The 25692-nt window shown below is 33.9% G+C and overlaps 1 protein-coding gene across 1 annotated transcript in view; it reads left to right on the forward strand.

Annotated features, from left to right (window-relative positions):
* Positions 1–21813: 21813 nt before the first annotated feature.
* Ahr (aryl hydrocarbon receptor) overlaps positions 21814–25692 on the forward strand; it is a 45343-nt gene continuing 41464 nt past the window's right edge. Inside the window, exon 1 of the mRNA XM_026408527.2 lies at positions 21814–22521. Coding sequence (XP_026264312.2) covers positions 22457–22521 — 65 coding nt within the window. The 5' untranslated portion in view covers positions 21814–22456. The remainder of the gene's footprint in view (positions 22522–25692) is intronic.

Here is a 25692-nt window from a genome sequence, read left to right on the forward strand (position 1 = left end):
TGAATGGTTAACAAATATATGAAAAAATGTTCAATATCTCTAGTATTTAAAGAAATGTAAATTAAAACTACACTGAGATTCTATCTCACTCCAGTCAGAACGACAATTATCAAGAATACAAGTAACAGTAAATGTTGGCAAGGATGTGGGGGAAAATGTTCACTCATACATTGCTGATGGGACTGCAAATTGGTGTGATTAATTTGAACAGCAGTATAGAGATTCCTTGGAATGGAATTACCATTTGACCCATTATCCATTTCCTTAGTATATACCCAAAGGACTTAAAATTAACATATTATAGTGATGCTGCCACATGAATGTTTATAGCAGATCAACTAACAATAACTAAACTATGAAACCAATGTAGGTGCCCTTCAACAGATGAATGGATAAAGAAAATGTATATATACATAATACAATATTACTCAGTCATAAAGAAGAATAAAATTATAGCATTTCCTGGTAAATGGATGGAACTGGAGATTATCATGCTAAGTGAAATAAGTCAATCCCCCAAAACCAAAGGCTGAATATTCTCCTTGATAGGTGGATACTAACACACGAAGTTCATTGTATTAGACAAAGGGGAATAAAGGGAAGGGAGGGTTATGGGAATGGGAAAGACAGTAGAATGTATCAGACATAACTTTCCTATGTTCATGTATGAATACATGACCAGTATAAATCATGTACAACCACAAGAATGGGATCCTAATTAGAATAAGCTATACTTCATGTATGTATAATATGTCAAAATATACTCTACTGGCATGTTTATCTAAAAAGAACAAATAAAGAATAAAATTAAAAATTTAAAAAAGATTACCTTCATTATATGTATATTAGCCATTCCTATGTAACACTTAAAAGAATTTCTTGTTTAGACTTGGAATCCCATCCCTAAGATATCTCATTATGTATATGCAAATATTACAAAATCTGAAAAAAATCTGAAATTCAAAACACTTTTGATCTCAAGCATTTTGGATAAGGGCTGCACAATCTAGAAATGCTAATGGCTCCAAGTGTCTATCTCTGGCTTAACTCTCTCTCTTCTTAGCCTTTAGAATCATTTTCCAATTACCCATTGGATATCTTTTATGTTCAGCAGGGATTTATGCTTAATAAATCCAACACCAAGTTCATCCTGCCCTGTCCTGAAACACATACATTTCTGAATTCCCGGTCTCATGAATGGAATAATTTTCTGCCCAACCATGAAGAAGATAACACCAAGATAAACATGTGAATTATCCTAGAAGATGTCTCCCTCCCATAACTGCTGAGTATCAAATACTACCTATTTATCCACACAATACTTGTCAAATAACTCCTATTTTCTCTTTCCTTATTTGTATGTCTTTAATTCAGGCTTTCATGTTTGTATTGTAGTAATATTCCTATTGTTTATATACATTTTTGCTATTTATTTCCAGGATTTTATGAGTTATTTTACCAAATATAGTTTGTATAACATCACAGTCATTGATAACTACTCAAGGTAAACACATGGATCTCAAAAATCCTATAAGGTATCTTGTCAGAATTTCACCTTATTGCTACAGTTTGTATGGCTCTTTATGCTCTGTTCCCAGCCTAGTATTTCAATTTTCATCTGAAAATGCTTCCTCCAGCATAAGTAAAGATGTTTAAAAAAAACCCAAAAACATGAGTCTGCCCCTTCTCAACCACAAGCTCAAGGCAGACGTTGCAAATTACCCACGAACTTTTCACATGGAATAAGGATGTAGCTTCAGAATTCTCATCAATGGGTCATAGCTTTCAAGCAGCTACCTCATGGGAATTTGTTCATGAAATGCAGCATACTGTGTGTGGCAGACCATTTATACTTTACCTCACTTTTTACACCATAACCATACTTATAATTTCAGGAACACACTGAGTGTGTTTATGCCATCCTGCCTTTGAACATGTTGTTCCCGTTACCTGAATTCTCTTCTCCTTTTCTAACTTCCTTTCCTGCTATTCAGGTAAATTGATATTTTATCTTTCAATGTTTTTTTCTCATGTCTCACTTTTTCTTTGACATTTGCATGACTTTATGTCATACCTCTTCCACCCCAAGGAAACTAAATTCTCCTCTGTGCATTGTAATTGTTTACATGCTAACTACTTAACTAGACTATAAGGGAAATTTTGCTCAAAGAAAAAGTTTCAAAATGAACTCTATTTTCCTAGCACTTAATGTACTCCTTAGGGCACAGAAGTTCACAACAAATGATTCTAAAATTATTAAAATACAAAAAAGCATACTTAAAAACCTGCCACTAGCATATCCCTCTACTCCCAATTCAGCTCCTCAGACCAATTAGTTTTAGATTTGTTAAAGAGGAGAACAAAAGCCAGTTCCAACTTCAGTCCCTATGATGACTTTACCACCAGTTTAAAAAAAGATAAATAGTTCAGTACGTCCTACAATGAATTAAAAGCTGGTTAATTACCAAAGCTTTCAAGCCCCAAAAGATGAGTGGAATCCAATCTGTCAATAAGACTGTCCTTGCTCAATAACAATAGGAACTAGTTAGAAATATAAACCTAAATCCCTTTATTCTTTCTTTTCATGTCTTTAAAAAAAAAGGTAACATGATATGGAAAACATTTTTAAATAAGAAAAAAAAATATGAATCCTGGGAAGGTTTTTCATATATATATTATATGTATGTATAATGCTATGTCAACATAGAATTTTCTCATAAACTTGAGAATTATAAAACATCATTCTGAGTATTTTATATAATTACTATTTTAATAGTGATGAGAAACATACATTTGAAAAACAATATGGGTACAATATGCTTTCTCTAATGTCTCCTCTCAGAATGTGACTAGTGTGCTTGGAGGAAATCCATGTAATGATAGACCATAAAGTTGTCAACACAGCAAGAGGATTTTCCTCACCCAATTTAAGGTTGCCAGATAATGGGTTTAAACTTGGCTATGTGGACAAATGAAGAGCTCTATCCATATTCAGAATGATTATTGTCTTTGATTTCCTGTCCTACATCACTGACAACAATATTCTTAGATATTAACCAGTAACACATCCTATGTTTACATATATTACAATATGGACTTTCCCTATTTCTATTCTCCTTCTAAGACTCATACATTTTATTCTATATTATTCCCTCATTTCTTAAACCAGAAGTTGTGTTCATGAACCCCTAGAACTGCATGTAAAATATTCTATATATGTGCACATTTCCTTGGGAAATGATGCAGTTTTATTAATTTTTAAAAAGATTTTATGTTAAAAAACATGAGAAACTGCTCCAATAAAAGTTGTCTTCCTCTCAGTATTCCCTCCTGAGTAATGTTCTTTTTTAATCTGCTCTGTATGTACAACCTCTACAACTCTGAGAGTTTAATTTCCCATTTACATTTGGATGATATCCTGACACAGAGCCAACAGCTGTCATACACAAACTCACTCTTGGGTTCCAGGTCTATATTTCCAAATGTTACTGAACTGACTCCTTAAGTACATAATGAAATCCCCAAATATTGATTGAAGGCCCTCACTGCATTTGACACTTGAGAGACAAGGCAGTCTCTGCCTGCAAAGACATTTTTATGTAACTATGATTTCTGGGCACATAACATATGCTAGGAATTGTGCTAAAGATTTTACCTGCATTATGTCATTCTTACAACATCTGTGAGTTTTACAGATGAGGAAGCTAAGTTTCAGGGAGATTACATAACCTTATTACCTACTTACTCAGTCAGAAGGACTGAATTTGAATTGATTTTGTCTGTCTCTAGGGTCTGAGAGGTTTCACTGCCTCTCTCACAATAGCAATTCACAGTTGGAAGCAGCTCATTGCAATGATATACACACTACGGTAAACACAGGATCGTGTCCTACTTGGAAACCCTCTATGATATCTTTAGTCCTACTTATAATTAGGCCTCAACATACCTCTCAGTCCCCAGTTGCCAGCACATTCCCCATCTCATTTTAGCATCCAGTTATACAATACAAAGGAAAATTGTTCTATGGAGGAAATGGTTAAGGTGATATTTTCTAGTTTGCTTGCTTGGCATAAGAATTAATTTGTACAGAAATGAAATTTCAGAAAAGACATAACAAAATTCAGGAAAACAGCTGGAATAAGTATGAGAAAACTAGTGACAATATGTTTGAAATAAAAGATGACAACAATTAATATTGGAGGGTGCCAATGCACCTCAATGGAAGAAAAAAATGATCTTTTCAATGGAAGTTTTGGGAAAACTGGATAGCTATACACAAAAAAATAAATTTAGACCCTTACCTCACAAAATTTACAAAAATTAACACAAGGTAGATAAAATATCTAAATGTAAAAACTAGAACTATACAGCCCTTGGAAGAAAATATACTGATCTCAGATTTGACATGCTTTCTAAGATATTATAATAAAAGTATAAGCAACAAAAGATAAACTAGATAATTTGGCTTTTGTTAAAATTTAAAACTTCTGTGCTTCAAAAGATACTATCCAGAAAGTGAAAAGATAAACTACAGAATGGAAGGAAACATTTCAAATGATATATTTAAAAGTATAGGGGCTGGGGTTGTGACTTAGTGGTATGGTGCTTGTCTAGCATGTATGAGGCACTGGGTTCAATCCTCAGCACCACATAGAAATAAATTAGTTAATTAACAAATAAATAAAGATATTTTTTAGAAAGTCTAGTACCCCAAATATATTGAAGATTCCTACTACCGAATAATAAAATAACTCTACTTAAACATGGGCAAAGGATTTGAAAAAGCTTTTCTCCAAAGAAGATGTAAGAATGGGCAATAAATATGAATAGATGCTTAGGTCATTAGTCATTAGGGAGATGAAATTCAAAATCCTAATAAAATATCACTTCATACTCATTAAAATGACTTCAATACAAAAGAAAAACAATGATGAAATCTTGGCAAGGATGTAGATAAATCAAAACCCTCATATATCATTGATGGGAATGTAAAATGGAGCAGCTACTTGGAAAACAGTTTGACAGTTCCTCAAAAAGTTAGACATAGAGTTGTCATATAACCCAGCAACTTCACTCCTAGATATATATTTATGAGAAATGAAAACAAAAATCCATAAAACTTGAAGATTAAGACTCATAACAGCATTATCATAATAGCTCAAAGAAGAAATGACTCAATTATCCATTAACTAATTTAATAGACTATATGTAAACTATCAACACAATGAAATATTATTCAGTCATATAACAAAAGAATGAATTCCTGATATGTGCTATGACATGGTTGAACTTTGAAAACATTATCATAAGTAAAAGAAGCTAATCACAAAAATCAAATATTGTATGATGCCACTTATATGAAATTTCCTACACAGGCAAATCCATGGGAGCAAAAAGTACATTCGGCAGTTTCCAAGAAATGACAGAGGGGGAATGTGGACTGATTGATAATTTCTGTGGCATTTCTTTTGGACATGATGAAAGTATTATGGAATTAGATAATATCAATTATTTTATAACTTTGTGAATATACTGAAAACTACTGAATTGTCTCTTTTAAAATGGCAAATTTTTATGTCACAGGAATTTTATTTACACTTTTTAAAAAACACCTGTTTCATAGGGTTAATGTAACACAAGCTGAGATGCAGAGAACCTATTTGATAAACACCAATCCTCAAATATTTAAAGAACCAAGTATAAAAGATGGCTTTTATTTAGTTTTGAAAATTTTAAATAATTAATTTTATTAGTTAATAGTATATGGAAAATGTAATAAAACTTTTTTTGAATACTTCTTATAGGGCTAATGACACAAAAGAAAGATATTGGACCACATTAGTCACATTTTCCTGACTAGGACAATTGCTGCTAATGTTATCACACCAAGCTGATTATATTCATTTTAAGCATCACTACCATAACACACCTAGAGATGGACACAGCACCCTATCCAACAGTTGAGTAAACTAATTACTAAATTTCTGTTATGACTATGTTGGTTGCTATGCCACATAACAGATATTTTAAAAATATAATGCAAGCACAATAATAATGTCAGTGTTTTGTATCATCACTAGTGGAGCCACTACCTGAAGCAAAAAAAAAAAAAAAGTTTAATGTTATTAGAATTAAATTATGGCAGCTTATGACCTTTTCACAAATGCAATAAGTACTAGTGAGCTTTTAAATTTAAATGTAGTACAGCACACTGTTAAAGTCACTTTATGTCATAAGAAGTGTAGGCAACTGCATTCCTGAAAAATGTACATGTTGCCCTAAAGGTTTAATGTGCCCTTGTCCAAAAGAGAACACAATATTAATATCATTCTGATGACAAGTTGATTCATTGCAAACAAAGGTAACTTAGGTGCAATAGTTTTAGGAGATCCTGTTCCCTATGTTATGCATTTCTAAGGAATAAATCTTTCTCAAGAATATCAGTTCAAAGGATATTTAATAAGTTCATCAAAGTATAATGATGAAGAAGAAAAACCAGTGTTATACAGTTTATTGGGGGGGGGCATATTCTGTAAATGCCAAAATCATAGAAGACTATTATCACACAATGATCCACAAAGTTTTAGCTGTATAAAAAATGAGAAATAAAATATAAGCACATCCAATCTCCTGAAACAATCTGTCTCATTCACATTTCCAGGTTTAAATTTGGTTCTCTTATGTTGGGCAGTCACAATACAAGGAAAAGAAACAAAAAGAAAGAAGGAATGAAGGAAGAGAGGGAAGAAGAGAGAAAAAACAATAAAAGAGGAAAAAAAAGAAGAGAAGAAATAAAACAAAAACCATATGAGGAAAAACTAAAGGAAACAGACTGAGGCGGTATATTAAAAAACAGCATTAGCAAATGTAAAATAGTTCACAGGTGACTTTTCCTTCCCAATCCAATAGCTAATGTCTGTTTTGGCAGGTTTCCAGTATATAACCAAGCTGGATAGAAAGGTCTGTATTCTCTCCAAGACTGAGATGCAGCTAGATATATAGTATACAACTTCTTTATTCTCCTTTATTCTTTAGACACTACTCTAAAAGTACTTTTACAATAATGAGTATAATAGACTTTTGAAGGGAGTTTTTTTTTTTTAATTTTTGTGGAACTAAAAATCCCTAAAATGTAAGAAGTAAGATTGAGAGGGTCCCATAGGCATTTGCCACTCACATTCCCTACTCCAACTATGGCACACAAGTTGGCCCATCCTTCTGGTTCTCTGTGTGTTTGGGGGCAAGACTCATCATTTCTTCCTTCATAAAATTTCCTTGTGATTCGGGGAAGCTGCTGTGTCGAGGATGTGATCTTCCCTTCTGTCCTCCATAGCAGGGCCTAGCTTTCTTTCTTTGGGAGTTGGTGGGACTCTCTCTGATGCAGTTCCAGATTGCCTGCAGGATCCAGCTGTCACCACACTCCTGCTGGGCTCTTTGCTCTATCCTATCCTGTTTCCCTCTTTCCAAAAGCACTACCTCAACCAAGCTTTTAGGAATCTGTCCTAAAACACCAAGAAAATAATGTTCCTGTCACAGACACTTTAGAAATTGTAATTGTTTCTGGAAAATATGTTTTTAAAATGTATTCATCTCAGCATATTCTTTTGGTTTGAAGTAGCTGTGTTGGCTTCTAAGATATGAGCTAAAATCACATGAAATCTGAATCAGAACTAAATATACCAGCAGAAAAATTTAAGTAATTAAATAATGTTTTCTTGTACCTTTAAACATGTTGATCAAGACTTGCTTTCACTGCCTTTAGAACTTTCCCTAATTTCCTCTCACCTTCTCAAGCCTTGTTGGCTGGGGAAATGCCTACCCTTCAGGGATTAGTTTTCACTTCTGGACCTCTGAAGTTAGCTAGGACATCCTTCTTAGGGGCTTACAGAGTGCCTCCTACTTACATCATGCTGGACTGTCACACTTCCTGGTGATCCTGAGCTCCCCTCATCCCACCCTTTGCAAAAAAAAAAAAAAAAGAAAAGAAAAGAAAAAAAGTTTTAGTTGGATAAAAAATAAAAAATAAAATTTACCAGGTTTAAAAAAAAAAACAAACCTGGTATAAAAATATTTTCTGAAAGCTAGTCAAAGACTAGATCTTTTTTCTATGCTATCTCCATTTTCAGCATAGTGCCTACACACTGTAGGTACTGAAATATTTGTTGAATGAATGCTTCCTTTATGTCTATAAAGTGAATATTATACTGTATACTTAATGTAATATTCTGGTTTGAGTCTATAAACAAAATTACATAGATCAAAGAAATAAAATGTCTTCCCATTTTGAATTATAAGTCATATAACTTGCTATTGACACCTGAAAAAGAGACACTATTGTTGAGAAAACTTGGGAGTGACCATAGCACAAGATAAAATAACATGAATGTAATTTTTAGGACATTTAACATCAAGAATAAAATATTCAGGCTATGTTTGGGGTAAGTATATAAACTCAAAGCAACACATATTGATTAAGAACTTCATATTTCACCAGCACATTTTTCAATTACATGTGAAACATGGATTATTAATGAAAAAAGTCATAAACGATATAAGATAAAATCTAAGTTAATGTGAAAAATATATGGCACATGCAAGTATTTTTTGAGATGGATCTTATAGAATGTGTGCAATTTGAGTAAATGGAGCATAAGTTTTCTCATTAAACATGAGAAAGAGTGAAGTATGGATTTGACATATGTAGTAAATCATAAGAAAATTGGTCTCATTTAAGTGGAGGACATGGGTTAGGGGATGGAGAAGATAAAAATTAGACAAATAAAGTTAGGAAAAAAGGACATATTGTTGAGATAAAAGTGGCATGTTTACTGAGAACAAAGTTTCGGAATAGTGGTTCTGCTAGTATTTAAAATGAGATAGGGAAATTGGAGGTAAATCTGAAAGTTAGGAGCTATTTCATTAAAGTTAGAATTTGTCAGTAATAACAGATGAAATCATGAAATAGAGTTATGATGGAATTTTGTACATATGGAAGTAAATAAGCTTTCATATACAGAGCACTGGAAGATTCAATGTGGTTTATTCATATATCTATATATATATACACACACATTATATATGTACACACACACACATATATATATATACACACACACACATACACACACGTATACATGTACAATGATATTAGAAAGTAATGAGTAATCCATGTAATTTTCTTACTTTCTAAATTCACCTACTGAGAATTGGAGATTCAAGTGAATTTAAGTAAATTGAAGTCCTGAGATATCAAAAGTTAGAAAGTTAGATATCTAATTATATACATAAATCACCAGAGAGTCTCCTGGGGGAGGGGGAAAGGATGGACCCTTTTAGGAGAGGCAGAATAAAAGAGTCCTTTCACATCTAAAGTGCACAGAAGAAGCCATAGGAAGAATGGAGACAGGAGTCAGGAGCCAGGTCAAAATGGAAAAGCAAGTCAAAAATAATTGATTGGGAGAGTTTTGGTGTCTTAGTGGTGACTGGGAACATGGGCTGTTGTAAAAGTAAAATGTCTATTGGTTCCATTGACACAACAACAAATACTTAGAAAAAGAAAGTGATAGAAGGAAAAGGAGGTTAATTTATTTCTTTATAAAGTATGAAGTAGAACACAGAACAAAACTTCTCAATCTGTTGAAAACCTTGAAGTATGTCAATTCACTTCCATTTAAAGAATTAGCCATGGTGCTTCTAATTATAACCATCCCAAAAAAGTAAACAATAAGAGTAAAATATAAAGTCGAACTGGAAACTATCCATTTCAGTGATAAGAAGTATATCCTAATGAATACAAACTCATGAATATCCATCTTTCAAAAGAGCAAGCAAAATTAAATATAGTTATTTGCTCTTCTCAAAGCCCTTGTAAGGTAAGACAGAAATTTCCTTATGTGTGTCAACTAGGGTTCAGTAGGAAACAGAATAAGCTCCAGGTATTTTAAGTAGACAGAGATTTACTACAGGGAATTAAAAGCTTATAAAATAATTAGAAAGGCTATAGATAGAGGCTCTAGTCTGGGCATCCAGGAATGTTTCCACAACCCTGTAGAATTTATTAGGGAAACTATTATTTCTGCTTCCATCAGAAGGGTGAAAAATCCAGAAGTCACTATGGTATTTACTGGAAAACACAGGGAGTCATTACTGCTGTCACCCCAAGATCTTCTCAAACCCCTACAACTAGCACTTCCATGATGGAACATATCACAAAAGCACTTATCATGCTTCTACAATCTCAGCAGAAAACAATGGAAACAGCAGGAGATGACAGCCACTTGACTTTTGCCTTTGAATCTTAACAAATGTCTCTAATTGGCTGAGCCTAATTTGCATTTGGTAGTTTAATGACATGGAAATCTGGGAAATGTTTTCCAGCCTCTGCAGCACAGAAATACACACTGTAAAGATGTGAGAATGGTTACCAATTGGCCTTATCCATCACAGGAAGATTCAAAGATTTTGGAAATTTCTTATTCAAGGTCACAGAACTTGCAAGTGCTAGAGCAACAATCCGGGATTCAAAGATGTTGGCCACTTGCCCAGTGCTCTTTCCACTACATCAGTCTACAGCACTGATTACTCTCTGAAGACATTTGCCAAAGGAGACATATTTTCAAATCTTGTGCTAATTATATTTTTCACTGAAGCATTAATTCAGGCATCTGTGAATATTGTTACCTTTTAGTCTCATGTCAAACCTACTTCTTCTTCCAAACTCAGACTTAATCTTATTTTACAGTACTTACAGTTAAACCAACACTGCTAGGGTTTAATACCTTTGAGTATTTTTCTCAGCAGGATTGCTGCTTAATCCATTTAATGTCAGCACAACACAAACCTTCTTATTAAAATGGGGGAAAGGACATTATTAGAGGCTGCATTAGTGGCTTTCCTTCTCCTGGGTAAAGCTACCAATATGGCAATATTTGTAACCTTTTCTTTATCTTTTCTGCTAAGCATATACAGAAAAAATTATTTAAATGTAAAGATTTGAGATGTCAAATTATCTTGAATTTTAATCATACATAAGAGAAAACCAGAATGGAGGCTCTTTCAAGCAAATCTTCCTAGATATTTAGTTTCATGCTGAAATAAAAAAAACACAGCATATGCAAAGAAAATACTTGAATAAAATGGAAAATTTAACGCATCAGTAATATCTGATTCATGCTCAATTACATAATAATTTCCATTTCAAATGTGATTTCAAATAACTTTGGGGAAATCTTTTACATGTACATTTAATGATCAAATATAAACATTCCTAATCTATACCTTAAAATAAAAATGTAAATTATTGCATACTTTTCTTTTTAGACTTAAGTAACAGTTCTAGGTTAAAAATTCAAGAGGTGATTAAATTCATATAAAGGAATAAAAGAAGGGCAGATACAACCACTACAAATAGTTATGAAAGATTCATTTGCTCTTTTTAAAAAACGAAATAATGAAAGTTGTTGGCAGAAGTAAAGATAGTAGTTTTGTATTAAGAGTATATAGAAAAGAATACACAATAAACAATATATTGTTCTTAAGGATCAAATGATGAAGATCAAATTACCTATGTCTTGCATACTTTAGGTTATATCAATAACATAGATAGTTCTCTCTACATATTTTAGATAGAGAATTTTAAGTTTATAACATTTGGATACATTTTTAAGTCAAAAGGAACTTTTTCTATTCTGCATATAAATAGTGAAGATTGTGATTATCCCAGAGAGAAGTTTAGGGGAATTGCAAGACAAAATAATTCAGCCTGAGGAAAATCTGAACATTCCTGTTTCAGGAGCTCACCTTTTATTTATTTATTTATTTATTTTTACTTATAGGTGGACACAGTATCTTTATTTTATTTTTATGTGGTGCTGAGGATCGAATCCAGTGCCTCACATATGATAGATGGGTGCTCTACCTCTGACCTACAAACCCAGCCCAGGAGCTCACCTTTTTTATAAGGAACTAGTGTTTTCATTCCTAAAAGATATTATATACATTATACATGTGTGCATTTGTGTGTTAATATGCACACATATAAATGTGGAAATGTGTTAAAGAGATAAGAAGTTTTCCTATTTTTTATGTAGGTAATACAATCATAAGTTCAATTTAACTTTTAAATTTGAATTAGAAAATAAATAAATAAATAAATATTACAATAGCATAACATTAATTTTTTTCTTTGAAAATTTTTCACAGTCAAGTCTACTCTATTATTTGGTAAATGGTCTGGATAGTATCATTTTACAAATAGGTCAGTATTCTGTCAAAACTGATCAGAAACCATAAGCTGTAAATTCATAGAAGCTAAAGAAAACTTGATGATGATGATTTTTATATATGTATATACATGATTTTACCTATATGTGAATACATATATTTATACACACACACACACACACACACACACACACATAAGATCTTTCTACATGCTTTATAAATTTGCTTTAAGATGGTCTGTTATAATTAAGTGTCAAAAACATTACTTTTATTATGCTTTAAGTAGATGAAGTTTAGGTTGGGATTCTTTATATTATAAAATATTTACTTCTTCAGATACTAGTTCTTATCAATTGTAATAAGAACTAATTAAAATTTATAACATTTGACATTCCTTCTGTACTTTTTTTCTTATTCAGTATACACTAAGAATAAATTTAGAAAATATGGAAAATCAAATATTAAAGTTCTGTAGTGATAATATATTTGCCACTTATTTCTTTTCCTGAGCACAATTAATATAGAAATTAGCAATGCAGAATTTGGGCATTACTTGCTTAAAAAGTCATTGTGGGGCTGGGATTGTGGCTCAACAGTAGAGCGATCATCTTACATGTGTGGGGGCCCCTGGGTTCGATCCTCAGCACCACATAAATAAAATAAAGGTATTGTGTCCACCTACAACTAAAATATTTTTTTTATAAAACAAGCCATTGCTATTACTTATAACAAAATTATCCCTTATTATTTTAGTCACTAAACTATATAGTTTCCCAATAATATTTAAACAAATTGCTAGAGACTTGACCCTTAAAATGTAATGACATCGAAAGCTTTAAATAATATAATATTTTACTTTTAGTACTGATATATTTTTCTCCTCTTTGGGAGTTTGTTAAAAGGTGAGGAAAGAGCTATTAATTTTCATCTATTCAGTACTGTTTCATGCACTGCTGAAAAAAATACCTTCCTTAGATAGATGGATAATGACAATACTTAGTAATGAAGACTGAAAGCTTCTGTGTCTGAAAACCACAACCTCCTTTATTATTGTTTAATACCTTGAATATGAACAAACTGACTTTTTATTTATTTTTTTTTCAAACTGACTTTTTAATCTGCTGTATCTAAGTCTGTTTCCTTTATTAATTTTTCATGTAGGGAATGTTTATAGATACTTCAGGAAATTCTTTCAATGTCAACATTTCATGCCCTAAAATAGACAAATTCTGTAATTGAAACAAAATGGTTTGAGGGATTGTGTTATCCTATACTGACTTCCATTTTCTCATCATTTTGTTAATGTAGTTTTTGCTGAAGTTAACATTTGTTTCTGCTCTTCGAGAGTAACTCAAAAGAGTCAAAGTTTGCATTTTATTTCTTTTGTATATTTTATATATACAGTCAAAGCACTTAAGGATTTGGATTGGTGTTTTTCTAAAAGCAGGTATCTTGGCTTTTTTTTCTGGTGCTTTGCTTCAAAATGTCATATACAAAGTTCGGCATAAATATGAGCATTAATAACGTGTATTTAAATAATTAAATAATAAAGAAAAATGATATACAAATAGCTAAAAAATGAAATATTTAAAAAAACTGGTTTCTGGAGTTTAGACAGGAATTATAAAATAGTCTACTTATTTCTTCAGATACTACTGTACTGCAAAATAATTATTTTATTTACATGACTTTTCCTTGAAACATATTTGCTTTATGTGATTCTTTTAAAAATTATTATTATTATTACTGCAGTCATTGCTGTGCTGGGAATTGAACCCAGGGTCTCATACAGACTAGGCAAGAACTCTGCCACTAAACTCCATCTGCTACCCTATGAGATGCTTTATATAGAGACTTGGATAACCAGAATGGATTTAACCTGAAGCAGTGACTAAAAGAATGTAAGAGAGTTGTCCAAGAACTTGAAATAAATTGAATGCTTTTAATCCATCTCCATTAGAACTCCTTACTTCTGTAAAGGCAGATGGGAATTCTATCTATGATCAGGCAGGAAAGTCACTCAACTAACTAAAGTCTTAAGTTTTACAAGGGAAATTCTTACAGCTTGCTTTAGGAGGGAAGGGTGGAGAACATGTTGTTTTACAGGACACTCCACCCTCAACTACATCCCCTTGATTAAATATGTAACCAGATCTCCTTTATCATTATCAATTTACCAATCAGGTAATGGCAGATTTTTCTGATGCTTGGTAAATAGTTGGACTGAGGAGGTTCTAAGGATATTACTTATACTACCTGTTTTGCAAAACTCTAAAGTGAAAATATTGAACTTGTAGTACAAGTTAACATTTTTTCCCAAAAGGTTAAAAAATATTATTTTAGTATATAAATCTGATAAATCCTGACTATTTAGGAATTATAAAGTTACAGGAAAGGTCAATGATGATTATATACAAAAATATTGGATAAAGGAGAAATTTCCCATGTATAAGAATAAGTAAAAAAAATGTAAGTTATTAGAAACTATTGGTATTTTATTATTTGTAACTGACTGTATAATACAGGAAAATAATCAGCACATGCCAGGCAAATTCTTGAAATGTACAACTAGACATATATTATTCATCCCACAAATCCTACAAAATGGAAAGTGTGGCTTCTAACTTTGTTCTCAGTTTGGGTAAGTACAGAAACTTCATTTGTGTATTCTTTTATTTATCTTCGATCTCTTTTCTGCATTTCCTGAGAATAAGGATCTTCTCCAAAATAACCATGATACCACTATCAGCTTAAGAATCCTAATTCCCAGGCTACAACCCAGACAAATCAAATCATGACATATATAGAGCCTGGGCAACTCTATTTTATAAAGCTTCTATGTGATTACAGTATGCAACACAGGAGGAGAACTACTGTCTATAGATTGATTAAATTTAAGTTAAACATTTTTCAAGAAAGAACACATTGTTGGGCAGTTTTAATATGCATACAAATGCACTAGTCCTTTAAAGTTTAGCAAATTTAAAATATAGATTTGAGATCAGCCTTTCATAGTAGTTTACATTTATTTAAAATTTGAAGAAATCAAATTAATATATTTGCTCTTTTAAAAATAATTGCATTTGATCCTCATTTAGCTTACTTTAAAATGCAGAAAATATTGTTATATCTACCAAAATACATTTTCTCTATAGTTAAATGACTTTAATATAAATTATATTTATATATCTTAACAAAACGCTAATAAATCAGATATGAATCTTAGCATATGAACAAAGTTTTCTTTATAAACTTTCCCATAATCAAAAATCACATTTATTAGAAAAAGAGTTCCAGAGAGTAAAAATCAAAATTTAAACTTAATGCATATTGATATTTAAGAAAATATTCCCTAAGTAAATGAAAATATTTTTGACTATTTCTATATTTTATTGCATATCCCTGTCACAGTTAAGACTAAAATCAGCCTAAAACATCTTTACAAAATTCTTCAACATCTGTTAATTACTTACTTGTGGCTTCTGATGATGATATTATTGTAGAATATCTAAGCAAGACTGCATTAAGCATTTAGAACTAGCCCTTAGATATACTTGTCTATGTTAGAGTCATCAGTGCTAGAGACAAAACAACTGATAAGTAAAGTGGTTGTTTTTAAGGAATGAACTAAAACAGCTCACAGTGAAATAATATCATTTAGACTGGAATAGAAGTCAGAAGATCTGGATTATAGGCTTTATCTCCCTGGGCCCGAAGTTTCTCACCTGTTAAATGAGGGAATTAGCTATTTCAAGGTTGCAAAACTGTCTTGGTTTGTGGGATTCTTAATGTCTCAGTAATTTTTTAATGGATACAGGCTTAAAAAATTACCTAATAGTTTCATTTACTACATAGATAGGTGCAAACTCATGTATGTCCATCCTAACAATATAGTAGTTATTTTAAACAATAATACACACATATTTAATTTTATTTCATTCTTAATATGATATACACCTACACTGGACTCCGTACAAATTTTCAAATCTTCAAATCAGATTTGAAACCAGCATTTCATTTCCTCTTTCCTAGTAATTTCTCCTGGTACTTGTACTTCCTCACAACTTACAGAAACCCAGCTTCATGAAGATCTAAAGGAATGCATGGGCTATGATTTTTAAAATATTTGACAGCATGTGGTGGTACATGCCTGTAACCCCAGTGCCTCAGGAGGCTAAGATAGGAGGACTCCAAGTTCAATACCAGCTTCAGTGATTTAGCAAGGCCCTAAGTAACTTAATGAGCCTCTGTCTCAAAATAAAAAGAAAAATTAAGTAATTGTAAACTACTATGAGGGGAATGTGGCTCAGTGGTAAAGTGCCCCTGGGTTAAATCTCCCAGTACCAATAAATAAATAAATAAATAAATAAATAAACAAACAAACAAACAAACACTTGATATAATTATAATGTGTGATCTAAGACATGAGCATGTGATCTAGAGCATGAGTTACAAAAGAATTCTGAGACCCAGGGGTAAGGAGCTGTAGGACTGAAGAGGACAAAAAAGTGATACATTTTCTGTCTTCTTCCAATAACCTTCCTTCCCCACTTCATCTACAAAATGCCTACCCCTGCTTTAGGTCTCAGCTAAAGCTTCTTCAGAGAACTTCCCCTATTTCAAATCTACCTATTAAGCATGCTCAGATAATTCATCTTGCAGCAGTTAGTACAATTGCAATTATACACTTATTTATGTAGCTATTCTCATCTCTCTTATTACAATGTGAGTTCTAAATGACAAGAACATGTCTGATATCACCATGTATCACACAATGTCTGGTATATTACAGGTGCTAAAATATTTTGCTCATCGAAATGAATGAATGCATATATTGTGACAGAAAAGGTTTAGCAGTTGTTTTCCTTTATTCTAGACTTATAAGTATACTTATAAGCTGATACAAGTCCTAAAACATTTAGAAACCTATAGACATGTAGCTGCATCTGAAACTTCAGAAGTTAAACTCATTTCATTAATTAAAAGAATGGCATTCTCTGGTTAAGGCAGTCAAGTGTGCATGAACCCTTATCAGCAAATTGTTAAAAGGAAACAATTATATTGCTACTAAAAATTGATCAGGGAAAACTTGGCAGATTTTTATGCCACAAACCATATTTTGAGAACCAAAATATGGTAATTAGACATAAAAAACAATAGTTTCTAGAAAGTATCAGTTTGTATTTTTTCTTTAAATATCTTTACACTAAAAACTGGCTTTATTAACATGCTAAGCACAATGTTAAAGGAAAGTTCATGGGATCACTACTCAAATGAAGTGAATTCTGGAAATTTGTCTGACATTTTATTTTAATCCTGGCTGTCCAAAGATCTATTACTTAACTGAGGCTATGTCATAGAAGATAGCATAATATTTCTTCTGGATAATGAAAACAGTTTTAAAGTCAAACAAAAAATAAGAGCATGAAAGCAGGTAAAGATAAGATAGATATTGACTGAATCAAATGCTAACAACTCTGAAGAGGGTAGACATTAAAAAAACTGAATGAAGATCAATTCATCGAATATAGTACATTGAATACACCATTTTTCTAATGAGGAGCTATAAGCTACAGAATCAATAAATTATGTTTTGATGTGCATTTTTACTATGCTGGGAAGAAATTATTCTTTTACACTTTATAAAGTTCAGATAGAATGGCTCTGTATACTTATACAGAGATAAAGAAATGGAAAAGAAGGTAAGATAGTTGACTCTGTGACCCTGGAATTGCTAATCCACTAATCCATAAATAGTAAATTTCCTGCTACATGTACTGTCTTTTGGGGGATTTTTTTTTTTTTTTTTTTGCCTTAAACTGAAAGCTGGCTCTCCAGGAGGATACTATTCCCTACAAGCCTTCCCAGATGGTATGTAATTATTTTTCCTTATGACATAGCTCGGATATAGGGTTGATGTTCACCTTCCTGTTGCCCCTTCCCAGATTATTTTTACTTTATGCTCTTCTAAAATTAAAACAAAAACTATAAACTACAATATATACACTTCCTTTGTAGCTCATGCTAAAATATTCTCCCGTCACATCTTCATCTTTCTGATCTAAATTTTACTGGTCTAGTATATCTCACTCATTATCCTTTCTTCCAGTGGCTGTAGAGGATGGTTCCTCGAACTTTATACACAGTTGATTCACCTGGAAGTACTTGTTAGATTCAGATTTTGACTTATGAAGGACATACAGATTCTGTACTTCCTATAATTCCCCATGAGAAGTTGTGGACCACTTTTAATAGAAAGCATTTAGGAGGCTATATCTACTATTATCTAATCTGTTATAGTCCTAATCTCCCATTTACACTTTGATACTCATCCTCCTGCTTTTATTATCAATAATCTCTATTATTCCTTCACTGCTCCTTGTCCTTCTTACATAGTAAATCTCTCCATCTCTCTCACCTGCTAAAGTATCACCCCCTGAAAACCTGGAACAAAACAAAACACCACCACCACCAATAACAATAACATCATGTTGCCCAAGCTTGTTTCCAAACTCAGGATTCTTCTGCCTCCTCTTCTCATGTGATTGGGATTATAGGTGTATGCCAGCATGCCTGGCTTCAAAACAAAACAAAACAAAACAAAAAACCCTCAATTCCTGTCTCGTGTTTTTCCTATTCACCACTAACCACTAACCTTTTAAAAAGAACCATTTGAGGGGCTGAGGTTGTGGCTCAGCAGCAGAGCACTCACCTAGCACATGCAGGGCACTGGGTTCAATCCTCAGCACTACAAAGAAATAAAATAAATGTATTGTGTCCAAGTACAACTACAGCAAAATATTTTTTAAAAATTTAAAAAAGAAGAACCATTTGACAAGACCTATTGGTGCATGCCTGAAATCCCATCTATACTGGAGGCTGAGGCAAGAGGATAGTATATTCAAGGCTGGCCTGGGCAACCTACTTAGATTAGCTTAAAATAAAAAGGTTTGGGAATACAGCTCTCTGATAGAACATTTGCCCAGCATGCATGAGGGCTCAATCCCTGGTACAACCTCTTCCCCACCACACACATACACAAAAGAAATCTTCTGCTTGTAGGTACCATTTTCTGACATTCTGAATATCATCAATGTGCCCACTTCAATGTGACTACCTAACACAGCATTCACTAAAGTCATCCATGACCTCAGGTCAAAGAGCTAAAAATGACATTTTCATTTCTCATTTTATTTAAAACAACAGTATTCATTACTGTTAACATCTACCAACATTTGTGCTTATTGTCCCTCATGACACTATATAGTCATTTTACTTTCCTGTTATCATTCTAGAAATTCTTTCTCCAATGTGTTTTGCAGGATCATAATCTTTTATCTACCATTAGATACAGAGTTCTTATATGGGGCTCTTTAATTCTTTAGGGCTCGGTTCTACTCATTATTTTCTAGTATACATTCCTGACATTTTAATGAACATACATGACACCTCCATATTCTCTTGCCTAAGTGCAGTAACTTCTGAATTTATGTATCCAGCTTATACCTCTTCTTTGAGCTGGTGTACTCAACATCTTCTCTTAGATGTCTCAAAGATACCTCAAACATGAGGCTTGAAGGTTAATTAATAATTTTTAACTCCACCAGATGCACAAGTCCAGAAAACTATGAATTGCATTCTTGACATATCCTTTTTCTTCACTGCCATGTATCCTCTTATCTGATCTGACATCTCCCAGGTATCTACCAAATCTTTTATATTTTCTTTATCTCCATCATCACTGCCACTCTAGTTTTGGCATTTTCATTTCTTGGCTGGGCTACTGCAGTGATTTCTTAAGAAGCCACCATCCATTTCACTTTACTTTTCCATCTTTAATCTGCTCCACAGCGTACAGATATAGTGATTTTTCTGAAATGCAATTTGATTATTTCCTCTCCCCTCTGCTCATCCTAAACTTCTTTTAGTCTTCATACTTGCCAGGTTCCTTTTCACCAAAGGGTCATTACTTACACAGAATGCTCTTCTCCTAGGTGATCCTATTCAGACATCAACTCAATTATTTTATTGGGAAAACCTTTCTTTGCCTCAATGACTAGGTAAAATTTATCCACTAGAACATAATACAGAATCATGTACTTCCCCATTACATTTATGACATTCCATATGTTCTTAATTCCTGAGGGCATTTGTTTGCTACTTATTTTCTAGTACTAGCATGATTCCTGGCACATAGTAGGTATTCTCACAATATCTTTTGAATGCATTAATGTATGGAAGGGAATGATATTGTAATAAGCTAAGGAATCCTGAATGAATTGGCATTTAATCAGGGTACTATTTTTCTGTTATTATTGAGGACATGTGGAGGGAATTGAATTGTGGATAATGCAACCAACAAAATTCAATAGTATTTTCTAGATCCACATACAATATAGAGGAATTTAAGATGATTCCTAGGTGGAGTGAAGAATGAACATGGAGATCTTCAGGGTCAATGAGTTCAATTTGTTGCACTGAATTTTAGGTGAAAAATTCACAGAGTAGACCGACTTGAAGATATTTTAAAATATAGGAATAAGTATGGTGTGAGAAATTATCTAGGAATCTTCATCTTAAATTGGTGCCCTCTGGTCTCTGTGAGCAAACATTTTCCTGTCTCTATCCACTATTGTGGTTAACATGAAGTGTCAGAACTCTTGGATCCATCCCGGATTGTTTTCTCTCATCTCCTCTTCCCTTACACTTTTCTAAAATGTTCAATGTTTTCTTCACTCATCTTTAACTACTGCTATTTCCTTGCGCTTTCACCTGGACTATTTCATCAACTTCTTAACTACTCTCTTTGCAAGCATTCTTGCTCCCCAGTAATCCAGTTTGCAAATTCCTCTGAGAGTGACTTTCCAAGACCCCGTAATGTCACTTTCCTGATTAATATCTTTAAAAGACTTCCATTACCCATAGGATAAAATCAGAACTTTTCATCAAGGCTTCATCATTTTTTTATAGAATTTCTGAATATTATCTCCAGTTTTTCTCTGTATGAGACTCTTATTCCAGCTCCTCTTCTTCAATCATACAAGACTACTTAATATCACCCAAATATCCTAAATGCTCTCATGCTTTCTTCCTAATAATAATAATAGCCAAGAAGATTCCTCCTATTCCTCAAGTCTCAACACAAATGTGTCTTTTGGAAGCGTTCCCCACTAGAACACTTACAGTTCCACTGGTCATCTGTAGCTCACTGAAAATCTTAGCCAAGTTAGCTGACTAGCCCACTCAGTATCAAATAAGTGGAATTAAGCTCACACTTGGCATATCTTGATATAATCAAATAAACATACCTAAAAAATTTTAAGCATAATTCGTTGACACCTCTTTCTCAGGTGGAAAATAGGTCTACAGGAAAAAAAACAAAAAACAAATAAACAAACAAACAAAAAACCCTCCTTTGGACCTCATGAAGATGGCTACTGGAGGGCGTCGTTACGTCCTACGTCATCACGTGCTGGGATGAGGGTGTGACCCTAAGGGAGACGGTGGTGGGGCGGGACCCAGCAGGTGGGCGGGGCTACCAGGGATCAGGGCAGGGCGGGGCGAGGCCGGTGTGGGGTCGGGGACGCTTCTGCTATTCAGCCGGTGCGCGCGACTACGGGAGGCTGCGTCAGGGGAGTCCACTCGACGCTTAGTCCCTAGAGCGTGCCCTGGACCGCCAGCTTAGTCCAGAATCAGGCGTGTAGCCGAACGGAAGCAAGTGGCAGCAAGGACTGGTGGCCGGTGCCTGAGCTCCGCGGGCGGGAAGCACCCAGGATCGGGGAAGCCCCGGGAGCTGCGCTGCGGCGCCTCCCTCACCCTAGGGGCAGCAGTGACGGTCACGGGGCGCGGCGCCACCGCGCGCGACCCAGGCCAGGATTCTAAACAGAAGCCCAGGCTCCTCCTTCGATTGGGCCACCTCACCTTCGGGCAGCACCGCCTCGCCTCCGCGGGTGTAGACGACACCTGCGCCTCCTCGCTACGGGTCTCCGCCCCTCGCCCTTCCCCCCACAACCCCCCCCTTCCTCGACTGCCAGGCCCGGGCAGCTCACCTGGACCAGCGCAGGCTGCGGGAGCTAGGCGCCAGGGGCGCGGCGCCCTAGTCACTGTCCCAGGAGGACGCAGGTGGAGCGAGCGCGGTTTCGTGGAACGTGCGGGCGGTCGCCGCCTTCCCGGTCGCAGAGTCGGGGGGACCGGGCTGTTTGTGCCGGTTAGGAGCTGCAACCGGCTGGGCACCATGAACAGCAGCAGCGCCAACATCACCTATGCCAGTCGCAAACGGCGGAAGCCGGTGCAGAAAACGTGAGTGTCCAAAGCGCGTCCTCAGCACGGGGGCTGGGCGCTCAGGCTCACCAGTGCGGGAGGCGGCCCTACCCCGCCCCCAAATCCCCGCGATCCGGGGGGATTAGGTCCATTCTCCACACAGCCCGCCCAATGGAGAGTTGAAGGCCAGAGGAGAAACCCAGGACTTGGATTCTCTTATTTCCAGTTTTTGCATTTAAAATAATTGCACCCCGGGTTACCAGAGCAAACGCGCCCTCTGACATTTGCAACTCTGTAATCTCTTATTTGGTACTAATTTGTTGACAGCTCTGACCTGCTTTGTGGTGTTCCTGGATTAGTTAGCCTAAACCTGTCTTGAAATCCCTCTCCACTCTAAATATCCTCATGGGTTAGGTTAGAGGACAGTCTTAATTCTGATTCTTGGTAGAAAGCCTTGTGGGGTGAGATGTTTTAAAGAGCCAAACACGTGCTGTCTTGAAGGAAGATGCAGAATGCTGTTAAAGGCATTTTTTTTTCCTCCACAGCAGTTGGCTTAATGTTGTGCCACGTTATTTAATTATTAGGCAGTAATTTTGTAGTGACAATATCGTTAAAAAGAGTTACAGGGATGGGAGCAGGTAGGAGTGTGCAGTGGGCAGGTTCCACAGGGGGATTGTATTCTTAGCTATCTTTAGAAGCAGCTTTCTTATCACTTTTGGGTTGGTTTTAGGGTCTGTAAAGTAAAAGATTTAGAACAGTTTTTATTGAGAGAGAAGTTTTCATTCTTAATATCTACCTGTAATTCCCTTTTCCCCTACTTCAAAGTTTTGTCAATTGTAATAGTGTAACTACACTGGAATTTCTTCCTTTTTTTTTTTTTTTTTTTTTGGTGGTGTTGGGGGTGTTTGTTTTGGTGGAATGTTTGTATGAGATGACAAATAAATACATCAAAAAATGTTTTCAGGAAAAAAAATCAGTGCTTCAGACAGATTTCCTTTTGTGAGTCTTATTGATGTATTATTATCTTTTGAGTTTCATCAGCATTTTTCAAATTTTCGTGAACAATTTTAAAAACACTTAAACTTTTAGTCAGAAGAAATCAGAAGTGTACTTTTCACTTAAAACTTAACTGTCCCTATATGAGAACCCAGAAAAATAGCAGTTTCATATTTATACAGTATTTAAAGTTAGTTACCTAAAGTTTCATTTTTCTGGAACTTTAATTTCCTTTAAAAATTTCAGTTCTCATAGGTCTTCAGATCTTTGACTTAATAGTTTTGCATTAACAGAGGATTTCCCTCTGTAGATAGACTGGTTATAATATAGAAAGAGGTTTTATAATACAGTGTATCTAGCAATATTGTCTAGTCAGCAATTTTCTGTCTTGACAATTCTGAGACATTGATTTATAATATTTTTATTTTGTAGAAAGGTTTTGTAAAGTAAAGCATTTTTTCTAATTTGATTTTGTTCTTGATGGTTAAAACTGAGAGGCATTCTATAATGCCTATTCTATGTATTTATTAATATAATGATATACTTAGCATAATTTATAATAGGCTTTTATGTGTTTGGTAAGAAAATTTGAAGCCCTGAATGGTTTTAAAGATATTAAGTTTCAGTCAGTAGGTTATAAAAGGACATAGATTGCTTTATAAACAAAATCAAGTACCTTAATTTTATATTCATTATAAAGTTTTAACATTTGGGGTTTTCTAGTTAATATTTTATAAAAGATTTTCCCTTTTAATATACTACATTTTCCTTTTGAATGAGATGTTATTTTATTATATTATTTTCATATTTTAATGTACTTCCTTAGACTTTTTTAATGCATTTTATTTTATTTTATTTTATTTGTTCTAATTAGTTATACATAGCAGTAGAATGCATTTTGATACTTCCTTAGACTTTAATATCCTTGCGTTTAATACTTTCTTCTACTATAAGTATTCTCATTCATCCACACTTTATTATAGATATTAATAGTTATTATAGATGTTTATCAAACATTTACCAATCACCATGCATTGCTTCTAATCATATAGATGTTTTAAGTGTCACCAGTTTCTTCTATAAGAAAAGTCTAGTGCTGACAGTTAGATGAGCAAATGAAAGTGTTGGAGTTATTTTTACCTGAATAAAAATAAAAATGCAGTTAATCAAAGTTAGCTCAAAGAATGAGACTATTAAACTTTCTAGTAAATTTAATATGAATTTTTAAATTAAACTACTATTTTGTAGCTAATGAGGCCTAAAACATGATAACCTTGGGAAAAAGACATATTGACTTGGAAAATGCTATGCTATTCTGATTTACTTTACTTGGACTCTTTAAATTATAGCCATTTTATTTTATTTTATGGCATTTATTATAGAACTGTTTAAAAGGGTAGTCATTTGCTTATACAATTCCATAAAATTTTGGAATAAAGTAGGTGACATAATTTTAACCTGAAGCTCTTTTAGTCATTTGAATTTATTGAGCAAAATAAACTCCCTCTAGTGGTAGGTGTCACATTGAAAATTATCTTTATTAGTAGGAAATACATTTTAAATGTGTTAAATTTAATTTCACTGAAGTGTCTTGTACAAAGTAGATTCTGAATAGATGTTCCCCTTCTTTTTGGAGCAATGAATGTTAGGGATTTATAGAATCTGTAACAACCTTGCATACAATCCCATGTTTCTACCTTCAAGAAGAAAATCTCAAAGACAATATTAGGAGTAGAATCCACTAACTCTTCTTCGAATATTGTTCCATGCTTAGTAAACCTTCTAAAAGAGAGAACAGACATTTTTATTTACATCCTGTTCTTTTATTCTCTTTGGAGACGAAAGAGTTTCTGTGTATTTGTCTATTTTGTCTCATGAAGAGAGTTGAAAAGCCCACTGTAGGATTAAATAGAATCTGTTTTTCTTTCAGCGACAATAAATTTGAATATATTTTTGAAGTTTTACTAATACAGAAAAAAATTAATGGCATTTCAATTTACCATATTTCTAGGAAGTTAGTACTGAATGTTTACAAAGAATAGCTGTGGAGTTGATGACAGCCACACTGAAAGATTATTCCAGCAGTAGTGGGGATTAAGCCAGAAAGAGTGAGGTGAGGTGTCAGGACTGGAAGTATGCTGAGCATTGGAGGGTCCTCTGTTAAAATGCACACTGATGAAATCTTTGACTTCATTAACATACTAATAAGATTGA

The sequence above is a fragment of the Urocitellus parryii genome, chromosome 3 (genome assembly GCF_045843805.1).
Source record: "Urocitellus parryii isolate mUroPar1 chromosome 3, mUroPar1.hap1, whole genome shotgun sequence".
NCBI lineage: Eukaryota > Metazoa > Chordata > Mammalia > Rodentia > Sciuridae > Urocitellus > Urocitellus parryii.